At 55.1% G+C, this 18,794-nt stretch overlaps 1 protein-coding gene across 1 annotated transcript; it reads right to left on the minus strand.

The window, feature by feature from the left end:
- Window positions 1-962: 962 nt before the first annotated feature.
- PLA2G2F (phospholipase A2 group IIF) lies at window positions 963-14,466 on the minus strand. The gene is made up of 5 exons (XM_006054368.3): window positions 14,201-14,466; window positions 13,496-13,548; window positions 10,145-10,289; window positions 8,674-8,783; window positions 963-5,467 (listed from the first exon to the last, which is right to left on the minus strand). The coding sequence occupies exons 1-5, from the start codon at window positions 14,458-14,460 to the stop codon at window positions 5,295-5,297; spliced, it is 741 nt and encodes a 246-aa protein (XP_006054430.3). The 5' UTR covers window positions 14,461-14,466; the 3' UTR covers window positions 963-5,294.
- Between the last annotated feature and the right edge of the window lie 4,328 nt (window positions 14,467-18,794).

The raw sequence follows: 18,794 nt of genomic DNA on the forward strand, positions 1-18,794 counted from the left end.
AAGTCAAGAAACACCTGGAGTAACAGGCAAATTTGGCCTTGTGGTACAGAATGAAGCAGGGCAAAGGCTCATAAAGTTCTGCCAAGAGAACACATTAGTCATAGCAAACTTTTTTCAGCAGTTCACTTATCAATTGATCATTTTTTGTTCATTAGTGACCAGTGGAACCATCTGTTGAGACTTGGCAGTAAAGGATATTTTCTGGATGGTGTGAATGAACCATCTAACTTTTAAACAAGGGAGATTTCTATGAAAAAAAAAAAGAGAAGAAAAACAGAGATTAATGAGTAGAGCAGTTAAACTTAGTTTCTAAGTGCAGAGGGCAGCCAACTGAGATGTTGAACTTGAAGCATCTGTAGATGGTGAAGTGAGGAGAGCAGTGGCAACCCGTTGGTCTTCCTGGTTTGCAGTTTGAAGCATCTTTGTTGATGGCACAGACATCAGGGTCACGGTCACTTTTGTGTCTTGGAGAAGAGCATGGACGCATCCAGCTTCAGGTCACAAGGTTTCTTTAGAAAGTTCCTATAAGTTTCTGGACAGTTGGGTTTAGTTCTCAGTGACTCCAAGTCAAGAGGGAAGGGACAAAAGTCGGAAACATTCATTTGAAGAGTTGTAGCCACATTTTTGGAGAAAACTAGAAGAATTAATAAAATGTGCAGGATGGCAGAATCTGTTTGGGTTTAAAGGGAGAAAGAAATGGCAACCCACTCCAGTGTTCTTGCCTAGAGAATCCCAGGGATGGTGGAGCCTGGTGGGCTGCCATCTATGGGGTCGGGTCGCACAGAGTCGGACACTACTGAAGTGACTTAACAGCAACAAAGCATAAAGGCAAATTGAGTCTAACCAAGAAGTGAAAAATGCCTCAAAGACCATGAATAGGACTATGATGTAATAACCCGGGAGGCTGTACCATGCTTTCCCACTGAAAGTGAGAGGTGTCGAATTTTTTAAAAGGCACAGTGTGAGAGATGTGAGTTAAGTTTTATTGGGGGCAAAATGAGAACTATAGTGTCTGAAATAGTGCTGAGAAAATGCTCCAAAGAGTTAAAGAGGGAAGGCGTAAGAATATTTGTGACTTTGGTGAAGGGAGTTATGCACCACCAAGCACACATTTTACGAAAGATTCCCGTGAGTCAAGAAGGTTGCTGTTATGAGGAGCAGACGTCTCCATAAGTAATTTTAGCGCTTTTCTAGATGTGAGAAGATGTTGGAAATTGGGCTCATAAAATCTTCTCCTGAAAGTATCTAGCTATCTGAGGACCTGTTCTGCCACTTTTTCCCAGAGCACAGAGAGCCTCATTCCTGAGGCTCATTTCCACCCCGAACTCCCTTTAGGGAGCGTCGGAAGTCCGCAGATGCAGTGTCTGGTGACTTCCTTCTTATGGAAGCACGTGGCAAGTGCCAATTTTTAGTTGGCAGAGATCCCAGGGTCCAGTGGTGAATCTGACTCCTCCATCTGAGTCACAGCTCCTAGAAAACCAGAGATGGATAGTAAAGTTACCAAAACAGATTTTTATTCAAAAACTCTCGCAACAGGGGCCAGTATAGATTTGGGCTCAATTCCAAAAACGACTTCACATCTTCAGTTTTCTATTTTTCCTGGAGTATAGTTGCTTTACAATGTTGTCTTAGCCTCTGCTCTACAGCACTGTGAGATCCTGAGTTTTCTTAAGTGGGGATTTATAGCAGGAGTTGGAGGTGGGGATGGAAAATTCCTGACAGGGTAGGGAATTCCTGCTGAACTGACCAAACAGGATTCTTGGAGAAGGAGTGTGGGGGTGATCTGATATCACTGGTGGGGGGAGGAGTGGAGGATGAGAGATTTGATCAGATACCCAGGGTGGGTGGGGGTGCTCAGTGAACCGACGTAGCAGGATTCTTGCTAAAACAGGGCAACGGAAACCCACATGTGGAGCCTTGGTTGAGAAAAGATCTCGCAAGAGCCTGCCCAAGTTGTGGTCAAGGAGAGCGTCTTTGCGGTGGCCGCCCTCAGACCAGTGGAAGGAAGTCCCTCATCCTCCTCAAGCCTTAGCATCAAAGACCTCACTAACCTAAGGAGAGAAAGACTACCCAGACTGGGTTAAGCAGAGTCCTTCCTCAAAATCCATGGTCCCATTCTCCTTCGCCACCTCAGAGGCATCTAATACAGCATTCCAGCTCCACCCCACCCACTCCGGGGCCACTTCCAGGACTGGCAGAGACATGCTTGGGCTCCAACCTGACACCACCTGGCCCCATACGTCAAGGATGTCGGTCCACATATCTGCCTCCCTCTCCCAGACTGTGGGCTTCCTGTGGGCAGGAGCTGTGTCTGATCAGCAGTGTCTACTGTGAAGCCCAGCCTGGTCCATAGGAGACCACCAGGACAGGTTCACTGAATGAATGAACCAATCAATGGATGACCATGTCCAGGGCTTTTCGACCTTTTGACCAAAGAGTTCCTCTTCTCCTTGCAGTAGCTCTTGTGAAGGGGCAGTAGATACCGCAGGAAAAGCAGGGTTGCTCATGGAAGGATGAGTAGGAGGCCTCCGACTCCTGTCTGCTCAGCCTCCCCTTCCTCAGAGGTCACCCCTGGGTGTCGCGGGAAAATCCACAGCTTTGGGTAGCCTCTGAAACAGCTGCTCTGGCCTCTCTGCACTTGGGGAAACCGATGCCCCTCACAGGCAAGGGGTCAAGCCAGGACCCAGGACCTGGCACCCTGCTGGGCTCTCAGTCACTTGTCCCGCTGGCCCCAGCGGCCTGAGTCCTCATTAAGAAGGTGCAAAGAGGTGACATGAAAAGTCAGAGGCTGAGGATTCAGAGCCCAGCACCATCACTAATGGCCTGGGTGACTTTGGGCAAGTTACCTGCCCTCTCTGGGCCTCAGTTCTCCAACAGAAAAAAAAGATGGGATGGACGGAGAGTGTCAAGGACTGGACGCCGGGCAAGCTCTCAGCCCACTGGTTGCTCGTGTTGTCCGATTGCTGGACCACAGTCCTACTTTCCAACCCTCCCAACACTTGCATTTCTGCTGGAGGGCAGCTGCTTCTGTCAGGCCAGAGGCAGGGAGGGAGCAGGTCATGCCCACTGCTAGGCACCAGGGAACCCATTTTCCCCAGAGCTGGAGACCCAGGAGGGAACTGCTGTGCTTTCCCCTGATGCCTGGCCAGTGGGTGCCATGCCAGCGAGGATCCAGTGGTGAGGAGTTGAGGAAGGAGGCCTTTAATAGTTTAAGGAGGGGATGTCGAGTCCTGGGAATACTCTCTTTGGGTCGCAGCACCTGGGAGAGTCTGGGGTGAGGGGTGGGCAGGCAGAACCCCTTAGCAGCAGAATTGCCTCCCAACACCCAGACTTTCAGGAAGGTGAGGGTGTGTTTGTGTGTGGAGGGGCACAGCTAGGGCTTCCATGGGCAAGGGGCCCAGGCCTCTGTGGTCCCCACCTCTGGGGGACTCCCCATCCTGACTCCATCCCTGCCTGGGTTGTGGGGGCAGCGGGGGTGGAGATTCAGCTCAGAGAAGTTGGGGGTCAGCCTGGGATGGTGAGGAAAAGGTGGGCTCCCGGGAGGATCTTGGTGACTGGGCAGGTGGGGTCAGGGCATGTGGGGGACCACAGCCGTCACCCACTGTGGCCAGCAGGACAGCAGGGGGTGAGCGGTGGTCCCACACTCAGTGAGTGCTGACCCCAGCCCCCAGGGCAGGCATCCTAGAAGCTGCAGCTCGGCGGGGCTCCGTCCAGTCCTGTCATGGTTTTTTGTAGACCTTCTCACCACTCCCACAGCCCTCCCCTGAGGACTGTAAGTCCCCAGGGCCCCCGGGAGGGCCGAGATTCCTGGTGGATGTTCTGAGCATCCCTGGGGTCACAGTGCTGCACCACTGGGCCCTCAGGGTTGATGCCAGACAAAGACAGAAGGCAGGATGCGGTGGGGCGCCCTGGGCACCCGGAGGCCGCTGATGCCTGAGGTCAGCAGGGGAGGCGAGGAAGGTGCACCTGGGAAGATATCAGTGCTGGCGCCTGTCGGGAGGCGGCCTGCTGGGCCTGACCCTTGCCCCCGCTCCGGCCGGCGGCCCCCCAGGCCCGAGGGCTCCCCCATCCCCAAGGCTCCTCCGCCCCCTTCTCCTGCCAAGACCGCTCTGGTCTGGAGTCTGGTCCCCCCCCCAACCCCGTGTCTCCCCGCTCCCCCCTCCCTTCCCTGTCCTCATCCTGTTCCCTGTCTACCCCTTCTTGAATCTTTCCCACAGCCTCCTGCCTGGCCCTGGTCCCTCCTGCCTCTGTCCCCTTTTCCCCAAGCTGGGTTCCAGCTCTCGGCGCCCTCTGCATGCAGCGGGATTCTGGGTTGAGGCTGCAGCCTTGTCCCTCCTCGTCCAGGGAGAGAGGCTTCTGGCCCATTCCACTCCCTGGCCTGGCTGCTGCATGGGGGGAGGCGCGGTGGAGGGCCTGGCCATCTAGACCGTGACCCTCTGGCCTGTGTGTTTGTCAGAGACCGGGGACGCTGGGGTTAGGGTCTCCTCAGAGCTGCTCAGGGCTGCAGAGTCGTGGCCAGGCTGTTCCTCTGAGCTGAGTGGGTCAGCAGGAGAGACAGGAAGACCTGCCTGGGGGGGCATGTTTGTGTGTGCCCCCATCTGGGTCCCTGTGGACCTGGGGCGGGGGGGTGGTGCATGTGGGTTCTCTCAGGGCCCAGGAGCCTGCTTGGAGGCTCTTTGGGTCACTGAGGCTGGACTTCAGGGCTGGGACCCAAGCCCTGTGACTATCCGATCTGGGCTGGGACTCATGTGCCAACGATGAAGGCCAGGATGGGGCCACCTGCTCTTTAATGGGGCTCTGGAGGCCCCCAAAGCATGGATCACCCCGACTCATCCTGTGGGAGCAGCGAGGGGCCCCCAGAACCCAGACCTGTGACCAGCACTCCGTCTGCCTGGGAGCTGCTCCTAGGACACACGGAGCTCTGGGCCCGTGTGGCTGCTGCAGGCCTGGGTCTTGAAGACCCTGGGATCCACCCTTTTGTGCCTGGCTCAGTCAGCGAGAGGCCTCTCTCAGAGGCCCCCAATCTCTTCCACGCTTGGGGGAGACCCCAACAAGGCATGTGCCGCCCCCTTGCCGCGTCCAGGACGAAGCCACACCCAGGGCTGGGCTTGAGGAGCCTGGTGGCCAGGGCCAGGGCCCAGACCTTTCTGAGTCCTCTGGACCACTGGAAGGCTCCCAGGGCAAGGCGGCCAGACGCACCGGGGTTCCCGATCCACCCCCACCTCCACCTGCTCCATCCACCTGGCCCCCAGAGCCAGAGCCTCCTCCCAGCTCCTCCACCAGCCCCAGGGGACCTAGGGTGGCGCGGGGGGCGGCTCGTAGATGCTGCAGTTGGGCGTGGGGCCCTGGCAGTAGATGTTGAGATAGTTGCGGTGCTCCTCCCTGTATATCTGCTTCTGGAAGCACAGAACCACGCTCCTGTCGCACTCGCACGTCTGCTTGTCACACTCGGTCTGGTTGAGCTCGCCTGTGGAGAGTGGAGCACACGGACCCTGAGGTCACAGGAGGCCTCTGAAAGTGGTCCTGGGCAGGCCACACCATCATCCAGGGGGGCCCACCCTGGGCCTGCAGGCGCAGGAGGTCAGGGCCGGGGCCCAGCCTCTTGCATTCTCAGCCCTCCAGGTGCCCCTGGCATGTGGGAAACACACAACCACGGAAGCCCAACAGGACAGTGTTGAGTTGGGGAAACTGAGGCTCAGGATGGGGTGTAGCTTGCCTAAGTCACCCAGCAAACCTGGGGCTGAGCTGGGGTAGAAACTCAGGTGTTGGGAACTAACCCCCATCTCCACCCCGCCCCCTCCCCACTTTCTACATCACAGGCTTCCTCTCTTCAAGCCCAGAATCCCAGCACCCCCGCTCTGGAGGGCGCTGTGGTAAGGATGGAGGGAGCAAAACACTCTGAAGAGCTCAGCTCAGTGCCTCGCATGGAGCAGATGTTGTTGTTGCTACTATTGGCCTTCAGAAATCATCTTCCCCTGAGTTCTCGGCCTCAGGTGAGCTTTGGGATCAGCTGCTTGCCGTTGTTGTTCCTCCACTAATTCGCATCTGACTCTGTGAGCCCACGGACGGCAGCACACCAGGCTTCCTTGCCTTTCACTATCTCCAGGGGTTTGCTCAAATTCATGTCTGTTGAGTCGGTGATGCCAGTCAGCCATCTCATCCTCTGTCACCCTCTTCTCCTCTTGCCCTTAATCTTTCCCAGCATCAGGGTTTTTCTAATGACTCAGCTCTTCACATCAGGTGGCCAAAGTATTGGAGCTTCAGCCACAGCATAAGTCCTTCCAGTGAATATTCAAGGTTGATTTCCTCTGGGATTGACTGGTTTGACCTCCTTGCAGTCCAAGGGACTCTCAAGAGTCTTCTCCAGCACCCCAGTTTGACAGCATCAATTCTTTGGTGCTCGGCCTTCTTTATGGTCCAACTTTCTCATCCATACTGAATGTGACTACTGGAAAAACCATAGCTTTGACTATATGGACCTTCTGTCAACAAAGTGATGTCTCTGCTTTATAATATGCTGTCTAGGTTTATTATAGCTTTCCTTCCAAAGAGCAAGTGTCTTTTAATTTCATGGCTGCAGTCACCGTCCACAGTGATTTTGGAGCCCAATAAAATGAAATCTGTTTGGAGGGCTCTTAAAACAAAGGCTGCCCCACCTCACCCCTAGAGATTCAGATTCAGTGAGTCTGGGGTGGGGGCCTGATAACTGCATTTCTAACAAGTGATGCTGATGCTGAGGTTCAGGGAACCCCTTTCGAGAACCACCCACTAGCCCAGTGATTTGCAAACTTGCAAACTTTCCATCAGCAGAATCCTTTCTCTGACGTGAAACTCTTTACCAAAGACGAATATCTCAAGCAGCTTTTCAGAAGCTGATGGTAGATAGTAGAAAGTGGGGAGGGGGCGGGGTGGAGATGGGGGTTAGTTCCCTACATCTGAGTTTCTACCCCAGCTCAGCCCCAGGTTTGCTGGGGCTACAAAATATATCAAAGAGCCAGCTGGACCACTCAGGGATACCTCCCCATCACTGGCTCATAGCAGCTGACCTGCTGGTCCCAGAAATCCCCAGAACCCAGTGTGAAAACCACAGCTCAGGTTGGTCCACAGTCTTAGGGGTTGAGGAGGGAGATTTGATCTGCTTAACGGACTCCTGCTCAAGCAGCGCCTCCACTCTACATCTGAACAGCAGCATCTGAGGACCACTCAGCCCTGGGCTGCCAAGGGGCACCAGAAGTGCTTGGATCCCCACCAGACTCTTTCCCAGAGAACAGGAGTCTTGAGTTGTTTTCTTTTTTGCAAAACTGACGTTGCTCGTGAGCTCTTAGTGAGGCATGACACACAGCCTGGTTAATGTAAGGGGACAAAGGGAGCCTGGGGCTGCCCAGGGGACACCTGCTGGCCCAGCAGGACTGCTAAGGGGAGGCGCCACAGGCGGGACTTCTGGGCTGACTTCGGATGCTGCACCCCTCGGGTGGGGAATGACTGTGGAGAGTCTATGGCAAAGTGAGGTAACCTGCCAGGCCTGGCTCCAGCATCTCAAATCCCTAGAAACACTGGGTGTCCTAGCATGGGGCCACCTCATCTACTGGGGTCCCAGTGAGAGAGCTAGAAGGGAAGGGGTCTGCTCAGATCCAAACCCCTCAATGTACCTGTGGGGAGACTGAAGTGAGGTGGGGAAGGACCCTGCCCAGGGCCACATGGGGAGGAGATGCTGGCCAAACCTGGGTATCAACACAGGACTCCCGACTCCCTGGCCAGCCTGCTACAAAGTCTCAGAATCACCCGAGGATCTGGTTAAAAACAGAGAGAACTGGGACCCTCCAAACTTGACCCACTGAATCAAGATCGCTCTCTAAGTTCTCCAAAGCTGAAGTGGGGACTGAAGAATCAGGGTGCCCATTCAGGTGGGGGCCTCAGAGCGCTTCAGGGGGATGTGCCAGAGCCTATTAGATTCAGCAAGCAAGCAAACAAAAGCAAGGTGCCCAGTGAAATCTGAATTTCAGACAATAAATGTTTTAGTATAAGTATATTCCAAACATTGCATGGGATATACTTATGCTACTTCTTTATTTTATACTAATACTAAATAGTTTTCCGCTAAGGTTTAGTGTAAGTATGTTCCATGCACTATTTGGGCTTCCCAGGCGAATCCGCCTGCCCATGCAGGAGGCATAAGAGATGCAGGTTCGATCCCTGGCTCGAGAAGATCCCCTGGAGGAGGGCATGGTAACCCACTCCAGTATTCTTGCCTGGAGAATCCCATGGACAGAGGACTCTGGCAGGCTACAGTCCATCAAGTCAAATAGAGTTGGACACTAATGAGGCAGCTTAACATGCGTGCGCACACACACACACACACACACACACACACACTATTTAGGATATTTGTTGCTGCTGTTCAGTTGCTCAGTCGTGTCTGACTCTGTGCGACCCCATGGACTGCAGCATGACAGGCTTCCTGTCCTTCAGTATCTCCTGGAGTTCACTTGAACTCATGTCCACTGAGTCAGTGTAAACTTCCATGAAAACACTTTTCATTGTTTAGCTGAAATTCAGAGTTATTGGGACCTCCTGCATTTCATGGGCAGCCCTGCCCACAGACCCCGGCACAGGCTACGGGGACGGCTGGCAGTCAGGCTTTTCCTGGGGAAGGGGTGACTGGGGGGCACTCACTGCAGACAATGTCAGTGTTGTTTTCGATGGTGTAGTCGTAGTGGTCCACATAGGTGCGGCAGCCCAGGTCAAAGAGCTTCTGGTAGCAGCAGTCGTGGGCATGGCAGCACCTAGGGGCAGGGAGGGGAGAGTAGGCAGACATGTCCGGGCTTGGCCCCTCTCCCGCTGGCAGGGAGCCCTGCCATGATCAGCTGTTCACATCCCTCACGTAAGACCTTCAGACGGTGGCCCAGAGAGGGCAGTTACTTGCCGGAAGTCACACAGCCAGAAGGAGTCAGGCCAGTGCCCCGGGATCGAGTCTGTGACCCCCTCTCTCTGTCCTCTCCCCAGAGCTCTGGCTCTCCCCACCCTTGAGCCCTGGCTGCAGCTGTAGGAGGGGCAGGGTGGGAGGGAGGGGCCTGGGTGAAGTCCGCAGGGGAGGAGACCGGCCAGATGCAGGGGCTACTCCTGGCTGTGCAGGATGGCCAGGGAGGGACCAAGGTCTGGAGGGGGAAGTGGGGCTTGGGGGTGGGGGACATGGAGCCACTGCTGATGTGGCTGTCCCATCCCCTCTGGTGAGAGGCAGGCAATTAGTCAACATGCATTTATGAAGCCCCCAGGGATGCCAGACTCATGCTGGCTGCTTTGGGTTGGGGAAAGGAGGAGAGGACAAGCCACGGCTTCCAGGAACTCCCAGCTGATGGAGGAGGCACAGTCCTGCTCTCCAGGGCCTGCTGTCTGAGCAGGCAGGGGTCTCAGCCCTTGCTTTGTCCAGCACAACAGTGTGACTGTAGCTCTCATGTGTGAAAGAAAGTGAAAAGAAAAGTGAAAGTGAAGTCACTCAGTTGTATCTGACTCTTTGCAACCCCACGGACTGTAGCCCACCAGGCTCCTCTGTCCATGGAACTTTCCAGGCAAGAGCACTGGAGTGGGTTGCCATTTCCTTCTCCAGGGGATCTTCCCGGCCCAGGGATCGAAGCCAGGTCTCCCGCATTGCAGGCAGACGCTTCACCATCTGAGCCACCAGGGCAGCCCATGTGTGTTTGGGGACAGGTCAAAAGTTCCGCTGAGAATGGAAATTCTAGACCTTGGTGCTGGGAAAGATTGAGGGCAGGAAGAGAAGGGGACGACAGAGGATGAGATGGTTGGATGGCATCACCCACTCAATGGACATGGGTTTGGGTGAACTCGGGGAGTTGGTGATGGACAGGGAGGCCTGGCGTGCTGCGGTTCAAGGGGTTGCAAAGAGTCGGACACGACTGAGCAACTGAACTGAATGCCTCCAAGCCCAAGACCTTGGAAACAGACAATAGGAAGTGTCCCAGATGGTTGAGGAGAACGTAGGTCAAATGTCAGGCTTCTGGTTACAAACTCAGCACACAAGCCTCCTTCTTGGGGTAAGGGCCTTCCCCCACCACTGGGAGACTGGGGACAGTCTGACCTGGGCTGTCCCTGCCCAGTTCTGAGCGTGGCCCAGCCTCTCGAGACCTACCAGTCCACCTCGTCCATGGGCAGGCCGTGGCCCCCGAGCCCGCAGTAGCAGCCGTAGCCCACGAAGGACAAGATGGCGTTCCTCCCAGTGACCGTCTCCACCATGGACTTGAGGTTGAGCAGGCTGCTGCGGGCCGCAGGCAGGACTGCGAGAGAGAGCCAAGGGGTGTGGTGAGCTCCCGGCCCCGTTCATGGCCGCTCCTGCCCGCCTGGCTGGGGCCAGGGGATGGGAGACGGGGGCAGGGGAGGAGGGCAGAGCAGAAGGAGGCAGCACTCCACAGGGCGCCCCATGCGGTGCGCTGCCCATATCCTCACACTGAGCCCCACAGCCCCCAGAAGAAAGTGGGCCCTGCCCGACGCCCTTCCATGCCCGAGTCCATCAAGTGCTCACTGCAACCCTGTAAAAAAAACCCATTTTACAGATGAAGCGATCAAGGCCCAAAACATTTAGCAACTGGCCCAAGGAGACATTGTTGAAAATCAGTGGAGGCAGAATTTGGACCCAGACAGGGAGAGCTGAGTGTCTGATACACCCTAAGGGGCTTCCCAGATGCCATGTGCTCTTCTGAACAGGGTTCTGGGCCCTGTTGGTTTGGCCTGGCTCCTGAGCTCCCAGCAGGGCCTGGGGCGGGAGCATCTCAGGGTTAATCCGGAGACAATTGGGTGTTCTGGACATGTAGTGAACACACACACAGGCACGTGCACACACACACACACACACATGCACACACACACACTCCCAAGTATACATTTCTTCCCCTTTGCCCTTGTCTCACAGGTAGTGCAACAACCCTTCGGATACCAGCAGACTCCCAGGGTCAGCTTCCTGGCGCCCTTCAGGCTGCTCACCCCGGGGCCGTCTACTGCCCTCCTCTGTCTCTCTGCCTCCCGGGCTCCCGGGCATGCTGGCTCCCGGCTGAGTCAACACTGAGCCTGGTGTTTGGGTTCTTACCTGGGTGAGGCTGCGCAACCGCCCCCCCCACCCCCACCACATAGGCAGGAGGGCTGCTCTTACCCCATTTTATGGATGAGCAGCTGAGGCTCAGAGAGGTGGTTTGCCCCATGCAGCCTGGACGTGGCAGAGCCCAGACCTGGACCTGGGTCTGTGACCCCCCTGGAGCTAGGATGCCAGCTCACCACCCCTCACCCCTGCTGCCTCCCCTGGGAGGCTCCTCCAGCTGTGCCTGGGGCAAGGCGCCCAGTTCAGCACCTTTCCCCCAGCTCTCAAGTCATGCTTCCCACTCCGCTCTGTGGCCTGATAGAGGAAATGTACTGGGAGAGGGAGGAAGCCGAGAATTTCAGAAACAGCCCAGATGGAATCCCAAAGGCTGAAACAACTTGCTTCTGGAGACTTGGCTGTCCAACATCCCTAGTGATGATGGGGGAACTCACCACCTCAACCTGCCTTGGTGAGAAGGGCACAGACTTTGGAGTCAGACAGATGCAGGCCCTAGGAGATAAGGCTCCCTTAGGCCTCAGTTTTCCCATCTGTAAAATGGGAATAACAACCCCAGCCTCCAGGGAAATGCAAGCATCCAGCTCGCACCAGACCCTTGCTCTTCCCACGGCGTCCCCTCTCAGAGCTTACTGGGACCCTGAACCAGGCTTGGCCTCCAGTCAGAGAGCTGATTTAGGGAATCCTTCTCCACCTGCCTCTTCCAGTCTATCTTCGGGACTTTTGTTGTTTCAGAGAATAAGTAGCAAATGAAAGAGGAAACAAAGGCGCGGAGAGGCCAACAACCTTAAGAGGGTGGTTTAGAGCCTGTAAATGGTTGTCTGGGTCTGGGGCAGGGAGGAAGGGGTCCCTGCGACCTGGGGGCCTGTCTCTGATTTGGCCACAATGGAAGAGAGAAGGGGGCTGAGAGGGGTTCCCAGTAACATAAGCTCTCCCCCAGCCCTTTCTGTTCTGCAGGATTCTTGTCACTGGAATCAAACGTGTGCCCAGAAGCCTGGGGGTCAGATGGACCCCCATCTGCAAACAGGCTTCTCCGTTAGTGCTGCGGGGCCGGGGGCAGGGTTCATAAGTAAGACAGACCCTCCCCTCCAGGGCCCGGGACCGATGGCCTGCTGTGAGGTCCTGGCCTCCTGCCCCTAATCCTGTAGGTGTTACCCCTGGTGGGGGGCAGCTTCCATCCCCGGGACCCCTCAACCATCAGTTCTCTCCTAAAACTCACCCATCCACATGCAGGACAGACACACGTCATACTCTTACACGCAGGCAGATGTAAATACACACTCACCCGCTGCACCCTCTCCTCCATATATCACACAGTTACACACACACTCACCCACAAATACCTCTCACACGCACATGGTCTCACAAACAGACCCACACTCATCTCCCACACCTTTACACATGCATACACACTCCCACTCTCACACATGTGCAACACCCAGAGTGGCCACGTCCGCACCCTGCTTGGAGCAGAAGAAACAAAACCTGTGTTCACTCAGTCTGCAGCCTCTGTGCCCGGCCCCTGGGCTGGGCTGGACACAAGGGGTTATTTTCTAAATAACAGGTCACTTTGCCTGAATTCAACCAACCATTTCTCATGTCTGGCTGCATTCAACTTCATTTTGTCTCTGGTATTTTCTTTCTTTGTCTCAAACCTGTTTGGGTTCAGGGGGTGCTGAACAGGTAGACAGAAGGCCAGTGGGATGCCCAGCCTCTCTCCTGCCTACACAGGGCACCTGCCGCCAGGAGCTTGCCCGTGTGTCAGGAGCCTCGGTGATTCTGGGGGTGGTCCCTCCAGAAAGAAGAAGGAGGAGGCTCCCAGACCACCTCCATCATCTTCCATTACCTCTCACACCCAGACACTGCTCCACACACGCATGTGCAGATGTGTGCACCCTACATTCACCTACACACTCCAGAGACACACACGCTGCCGTGAACACATGCTTACCCATCTTCCAGTTGTGTGTTACACACACAGACATCACCATGTGCTCAGACACACCCCCTACACACAGACATGCGGATACCTGCATGCAAGCTCACTAGTTCCTGTCTGCACGTACACATGTATGTACACAAACACGCCTTCCTAATGTACACAAGCGCCCCAGTGTCGCCGAGTGCCCTGACGCCCAGCTACCAGCACCACTTTATGATGCTTGCTCAGCTGTGCGCCCTGCACCCTGGAGGCTCATAACTAGTTAATGCTGACCGCCTTGGGCGTGTTTACAGGTGGCTGGAGGAGTAAACAGCCACAGAGAGGGAATGAAGCCCGGCAGAGCCGGGGAGCAGAGACCCAGCGGAGGGTCTGAGAGCCTGTGGCCAACAGCTGAGTCACGGGAGAAAGGCTGGAGTCGGGGTCAGAAGGAGGGGTTTCCCAGCACCTTCACTCACCGCTGCTGGCTAGGATGGTGATGGTGATGAAACTCTTCATCCCCAGGCGAGATCTGAGAGGGGAAGAGAGCCCAGTCCTCAGTCTGTCCCTCCCCACCGTGTGCGGTTCCTGGCCTATGGCTCCCTCCTGAGCCTCCTTACATCCGCAGTCAACACCACCCCTTGATGCCCAGGTTCCTGTTGCCCTTGCCCTGTGATTAGCTCCTGCGGGGAGATCTGAGCACCTCCTGCCTGCCGGCACCTCCGGGAGCAACGGCCCCCAGCAGTGCAGAGCCGGGAGGCACAGGGAGCCTCCTTCCCTTCCACCCCGAGCCAGGCTTCCAAGGGACAGAGAGCTCCCTGTCTCGCAGGGTTGGACCTGGTCACACATCAGAACCAGCCCCTTCCATTTGCACGTCAGTCACGTGACCCCACCTGGTGGCTGGCTTTTGTATCTGGAGCCAAGAGACATGAGTCCCTGGGTTCTAGCTGCAACTCTACTTCCAAAATGCTGTGTGACCATCAATAGATCCCTTACCCTCTCTGGGCCTCAAGTGCCTATGAGGACTGATGGATCCCAAGGCCCCGGTAGTGCAGAAAATGCTATATCTCAGCCCTAAGCAGAGGCTCAGACTTTCTGAAGAAACGGGTTCTAGGAGTCAGCTCTTCGCCCACCTCCCTGCTCATCTCCACCAAGGGCTCCATCCCAGGGAGGCAGGCACCTACCTGGAGGTTCTTGAAGAGGTCCTGAGGCTCAGGCCTCTCCTCCCAGGGGTTTGTCTAACCAGCCCCTTCTTCCTGCACCCTTTGGGGTTGGCCGGAGCCCCATCTGGCATCTTCTGGGTTCTGGGGGGCCAGCGACATAGGGCTCGCAAAGTCCGCAATCTGCTCCGATGGCTGTGGGGAACAGGCCCCAGCGTCTCGCTGCCGCTCACTGGCAGGGGAGTGCCAGGGCAATGCCCCTGGGCGGGAAGCGGGTGGCTCATGGCCTAGAAAAAGGAGGCCCCGCCTCCTCCCTCCCCCCCCGCCCCGCCCACAGCTGCCCAGTCACATCCCACCCCAGGGTGCTCCGGCCTGCGGGGGCAGGGGCTTGATGTACCAGAAGAGGACTTGGCCTTTCCCCAATCATCTGAAGGGAAATGAGCCCACGTTCTCTCCTTTCCCACCTGAAAGGGATGAGGATAAGTTAAAGAAAAACATTCAGTAATACTTGTTAAAGCACAGCCAAGCAGACCATTTATTCAATGGGGTTATTGGACCAGGTCTGCAGGGACCGCTGACTCCCAAGAGCCCTGGTAGAGAGAAGTCAAAGGTTGTGAGCCTGGCTGGGAAGAAGTTGCCATTGAACTTCTTTCCAACAAAGGAACTTGTGAGAGTCTTGCATCCTGGGGACTAATGAGCAAGCTTCTGGCTCGACGTGTTGAGGCCTTCCCGGCAACGCCCCGAGTGCACGATAACCAAGAGACAGAAGGCTGGAAACTGCTCTGATGAAGTCTTGCCATGGAGGAGACAGATTGAATTCAACTCCAAAGAGAAGAACCTAGAAAGTGGGAATTTGTAGCCAAGGTGCAAGGTGGAGGTCAGTGGATGGGAAATTACTAAGAAGAAACATCAGGAGTAGCGGAGATTCTAGCTTAACCCACCACTAGAAGGATCTGGCTGAAGGCAGGCAGGGTGGCGTCACCTAGCAACGGGAGTGAGGAGCCCCATCAGACATCAAGATGAGGAATCCTGGCTGAACTGACTCAGCAGTACATGCGTGCTCGGTCTCTTCAGTCATGTCCAACTCTGCAACCCCATGGACTGTAGCCCGCCAGGCTCCACTGTCCATGGGATTCTCCAGACAAGAATACTGCAGTGGGTTGCCATGCCCTTCTCCAGGGCATCTTCCCAACCCAGGGATCGAACCTGCGTCTCTTGCAACTCCTGCATCGGCAGGCCGATTCTTTACCACTAGAGCCGCCTGGGCTTTCCTGACTGAACAATGCTGAAATGAATACAGAAGCCCAGAAGTTGAGGCCTAAGAGAAGAAAAAGAGTTCAAGGAGCCGCACCAGGGTTGGGTCAAGGAGCAGCTCTGTCAGGGAGGCCCTCCATGTGGATACGCATGTGCCTGCAGGGCAACCCTTCACATCTGGAAGCGCTTTAGTCTAGAATCTGCAGAGAACTCTCCACCTACATCTGCAAGCTGTGGGTGCCCACCTCTGGCTGAGACTGGAGTGGGCCACAGATGCAGGCAGACAACAGGAAGCCTCCAGTGCAGACGTGGAAGGGCGAGCCTGCGCATCTGGGACAGGGCTACTCTGCACCCCTCACCACTGTCATGTGACCCGACACCCGTCTGCGGGGCCATCCTAGGCATCCCGTGGGCTTGGGCAGCACCCCTTACCTCCATCACTAGACCCAGTAGCTGCTGCCTTCCTGTGCTCCACCCTAGCTTCCCAGGTGGCGCTAAGGTCTATAGGGCTGCAAAGAGTCAGATAAAATGGAAGGGACTTAGCACGCACACACGCTCCTCCCTGCTCCCCCCACCACACCCCGCCGACTTTTGAGAAGCAGAAATGGCTCCACACATTGCCAAATGTGCCCTGGGGAACCCAGTCACCTCTGGCTGAGATCCTGGTGGCCTGGGAGTTGGTGCTGTTCCCCTCTGGTGGGGGATAGCAGCACAAGTGGGGGAAAGATGGAGTGGGGAGGAGCAGAGGGGGCCAGAGCCCTGAGAGACCCCCAGTGTGGACGGTTACACAGATAAGGGGCTCGGACCCCAGCGCCCCAACTTCTTGACTCTGCCATCCTGACAAGCTAGCTCCGGTCCTTGGGCCTCTGTGTCCTCAGCTGCAGGGCGGGTATAACCAGGCGTCACTGAGTAAGGATCCTGTTCCCAGATAATAACAGACAACAGGTGTGTGCTGTGAGGGTTAAGGCAGGTGCTCAAGCTTGTAACCTGTGTATTACTGAGCCGAGATCTGTTCTTCAGCCTTGAGATGGATTAAGGTGGTGGGAGCGGGAACAGGGAGGGAGGGGAGGGGTTTGACCGGAAATGAAACCTCCAAACTGCGGCCCACCTTCACATCATCGGTCCCTTCTGACATCCCCAGACTTGCTGGCGAGGAACAGGAGTGAGCCCCTCCCCACCCAGGACTTCCCTCCCCACCCCCGGCTTTTCCGGCTTGTACTTCTGGCTCTACCAAACCAGCGGGCTGGCTGGTCCCATTTCCCGCTTCCCAAGCCCCTCCTCTTCCCCTGCCCAACTTCCTGTCTGTGAGTCCAGACCCTTCTCTTTCCCAGGAAGTTATCCTAGACAAGTCCCACTGCATCTAATCACCCATCCCTTCATGGATGCCGGCGACTGGTACCTGCTGATACAGTCTTTTGTGGGCACCTGTACATGTTTTGTTCTGTGGGTCTTTGCATTGCACTCAGGCCAGGGGTCCTGGGGAACAGAGGGCTGTCATTTCTCCAATAAACACCAGGGGTTCCCCCAAAGACAGGGGTTGCATCCACCCTGTCAGACGGGAGCTCCCTGAGATCGGAGTGTGACGATGGGAGGGTGAGGCTGGTTTCTGCCTTCACTTGCCTATGCAGAGCTTGGCTTCAGTTCTCTATTCGAGTTTTGCAGATGCCTCTTAATGATATCACTCAACTCCAAAGCAGGAAGAGCCAAGAAGTAAGGCCCAATCCATACTGATGATACAGCTGCCAACATACAGATAACCGGGAGCCACTTAGATCCATGCCAAGGAGGTCATGGCTGGGGCGGAGGGCAGGCGGGGGTGCCCTGGGAGTCTTTGCATAGTTCTGGGCCATTTTCTCATCCCACACCCCCACGGGCTGCCACCAGTTGGGCTGGTCCTTTGAGGGGAAGATGGGCACTTCCCCCCTCTCTCCTCTCCCAGCCATGGGCGCTTAATCAGAAAAGTCAAGAATAAACTTGTCGACCCAGTAATTCCACTTCTGAGACTATAAACCGAGATACAAACCCGAGTAGTTCCTAGAGGCAGATGAAAAAGAATATTGACTGTGGTATTCTTTGTAATGTTGCTGCTGCTGCTGCTGTGTCACTTCAGTCGTGTCCGACTCTGTGCGACCCCATAGACGGCAGCCACCAGGCTCCCCCGTCCCTGGGATTCTCCAGGCAAGAACACTGGAGTGGGTTGCCCCCCCACCAAATCAGAAGCACCTCAAATTAGGGACTTAGTTAAGCAAATTTTTAACAATCCATCCAAAATTATGTTTTCAAAGACTTGATGATTACAAAAACCCTGGATATTATGGGTAATAGCAATTTTGTTAAAAAAAAAAAGGGGGGGGGGCGGTTGTTGAGGAGAGTTGGTGGGCACCTGTATAAAAATTATGTGGAAAGATATACAGCAAAACATTCACAATGGTTACTTTTAGACAGTAGAATAACTGGTGGTTTTATTGTCTTTTTAAAAATGTGTTTATTTTTAATTGAAGGATAATTGCTTTACAATATTGCGTTGGTTCCTGCCGCCCATCACCATGAATCACCACAGATGCTCATACGTCCTCTGCCTCTTGAACCTCCCTCCCAACTCCCACCACCCACCCCATCTCACTCCGCTGCTGCTGTTGCTGCTGCTGCTGCTGCTAAGTCACTTCAGTCGTGTCCGACTCTGTGTGACCCCATAGACGGTAGCCCACCAGGCTCCCCCATCCCTGGGATTCTCCAGGCAAGAACACTGGAGTGGGTTGCCATTTCCTTCTCCAATGCATGAAAGTGAAAAGTGAAAGTGAAGTTGCTCAGTCGTGTCCGACTCTTCGAGACCCCATGGACTGCAGCCTACCAGGCTCCTCCGTCCATGGGATATTCCAGGCAAGAGTAATGGAGAGGAGTGCCATTGCCTTCTCTGTCTCACTCCTCTAGGTTGTCACAAAGCACCAGTTTGACCTCCCTGCATCATACTGCAGATTCACAGTTACATGGCAGGGTATATGTTTATGTCACTTTTTCTGTGCTAAAATGAATGTAAGGCAGTATATTCCATGACTAAGATGGAAAGATCCATTTCCTTGAAAGACACAAAGTCATTCAACTGGAAATAGCCCCTGTATCTATGAAACAAATGGAGTATGTAGTTTAAAACCTTTTCATAAATGAACTTCATGTGTGGATGACTTCACAGGTGAATGCAACCCAACCGTCTTAGGCTGCAGGGAGTGCCGTAACAGAGTACCATAGATACTGCAGGGAGTTCCATATCAAAGTACCATAGACTGGGTTGCTTAAACAACAGAAATTCATTTTCTCACATTTCTGGAAGCTTGGAGTCCACGATGAACATGTTGGCAGAGTTGAT

The sequence above is a fragment of the Bubalus bubalis genome, chromosome 2 (genome assembly GCF_019923935.1).
Source record: "Bubalus bubalis isolate 160015118507 breed Murrah chromosome 2, NDDB_SH_1, whole genome shotgun sequence".
Classification (NCBI taxonomy): Eukaryota; Metazoa; Chordata; class Mammalia; order Artiodactyla; family Bovidae; genus Bubalus; species Bubalus bubalis.

Bases quoted from the DNA above. Each gene is read 5' to 3' on its own strand.
- PLA2G2F (XM_006054368.3), bottom strand. From the start codon at position 14,460: ATGAGCCACCCGCTTCCCGCCCAGGGGCATTGCCCTGGCACTCCCCTG. The intron at 13,549-14,200 runs GTAGGTGCCTGC...TTCCCCTCTCAG, and splicing joins ACCTCTTCAAGAACCTCCAG to ATCTCGCCTGGGGATGAAGA. The intron at 5,468-8,673 runs GTGAGTGCCCCC...CACTCTCCACAG, and splicing joins CAACACTGACATTGTCTGCA to GCGAGCTCAACCAGACCGAG.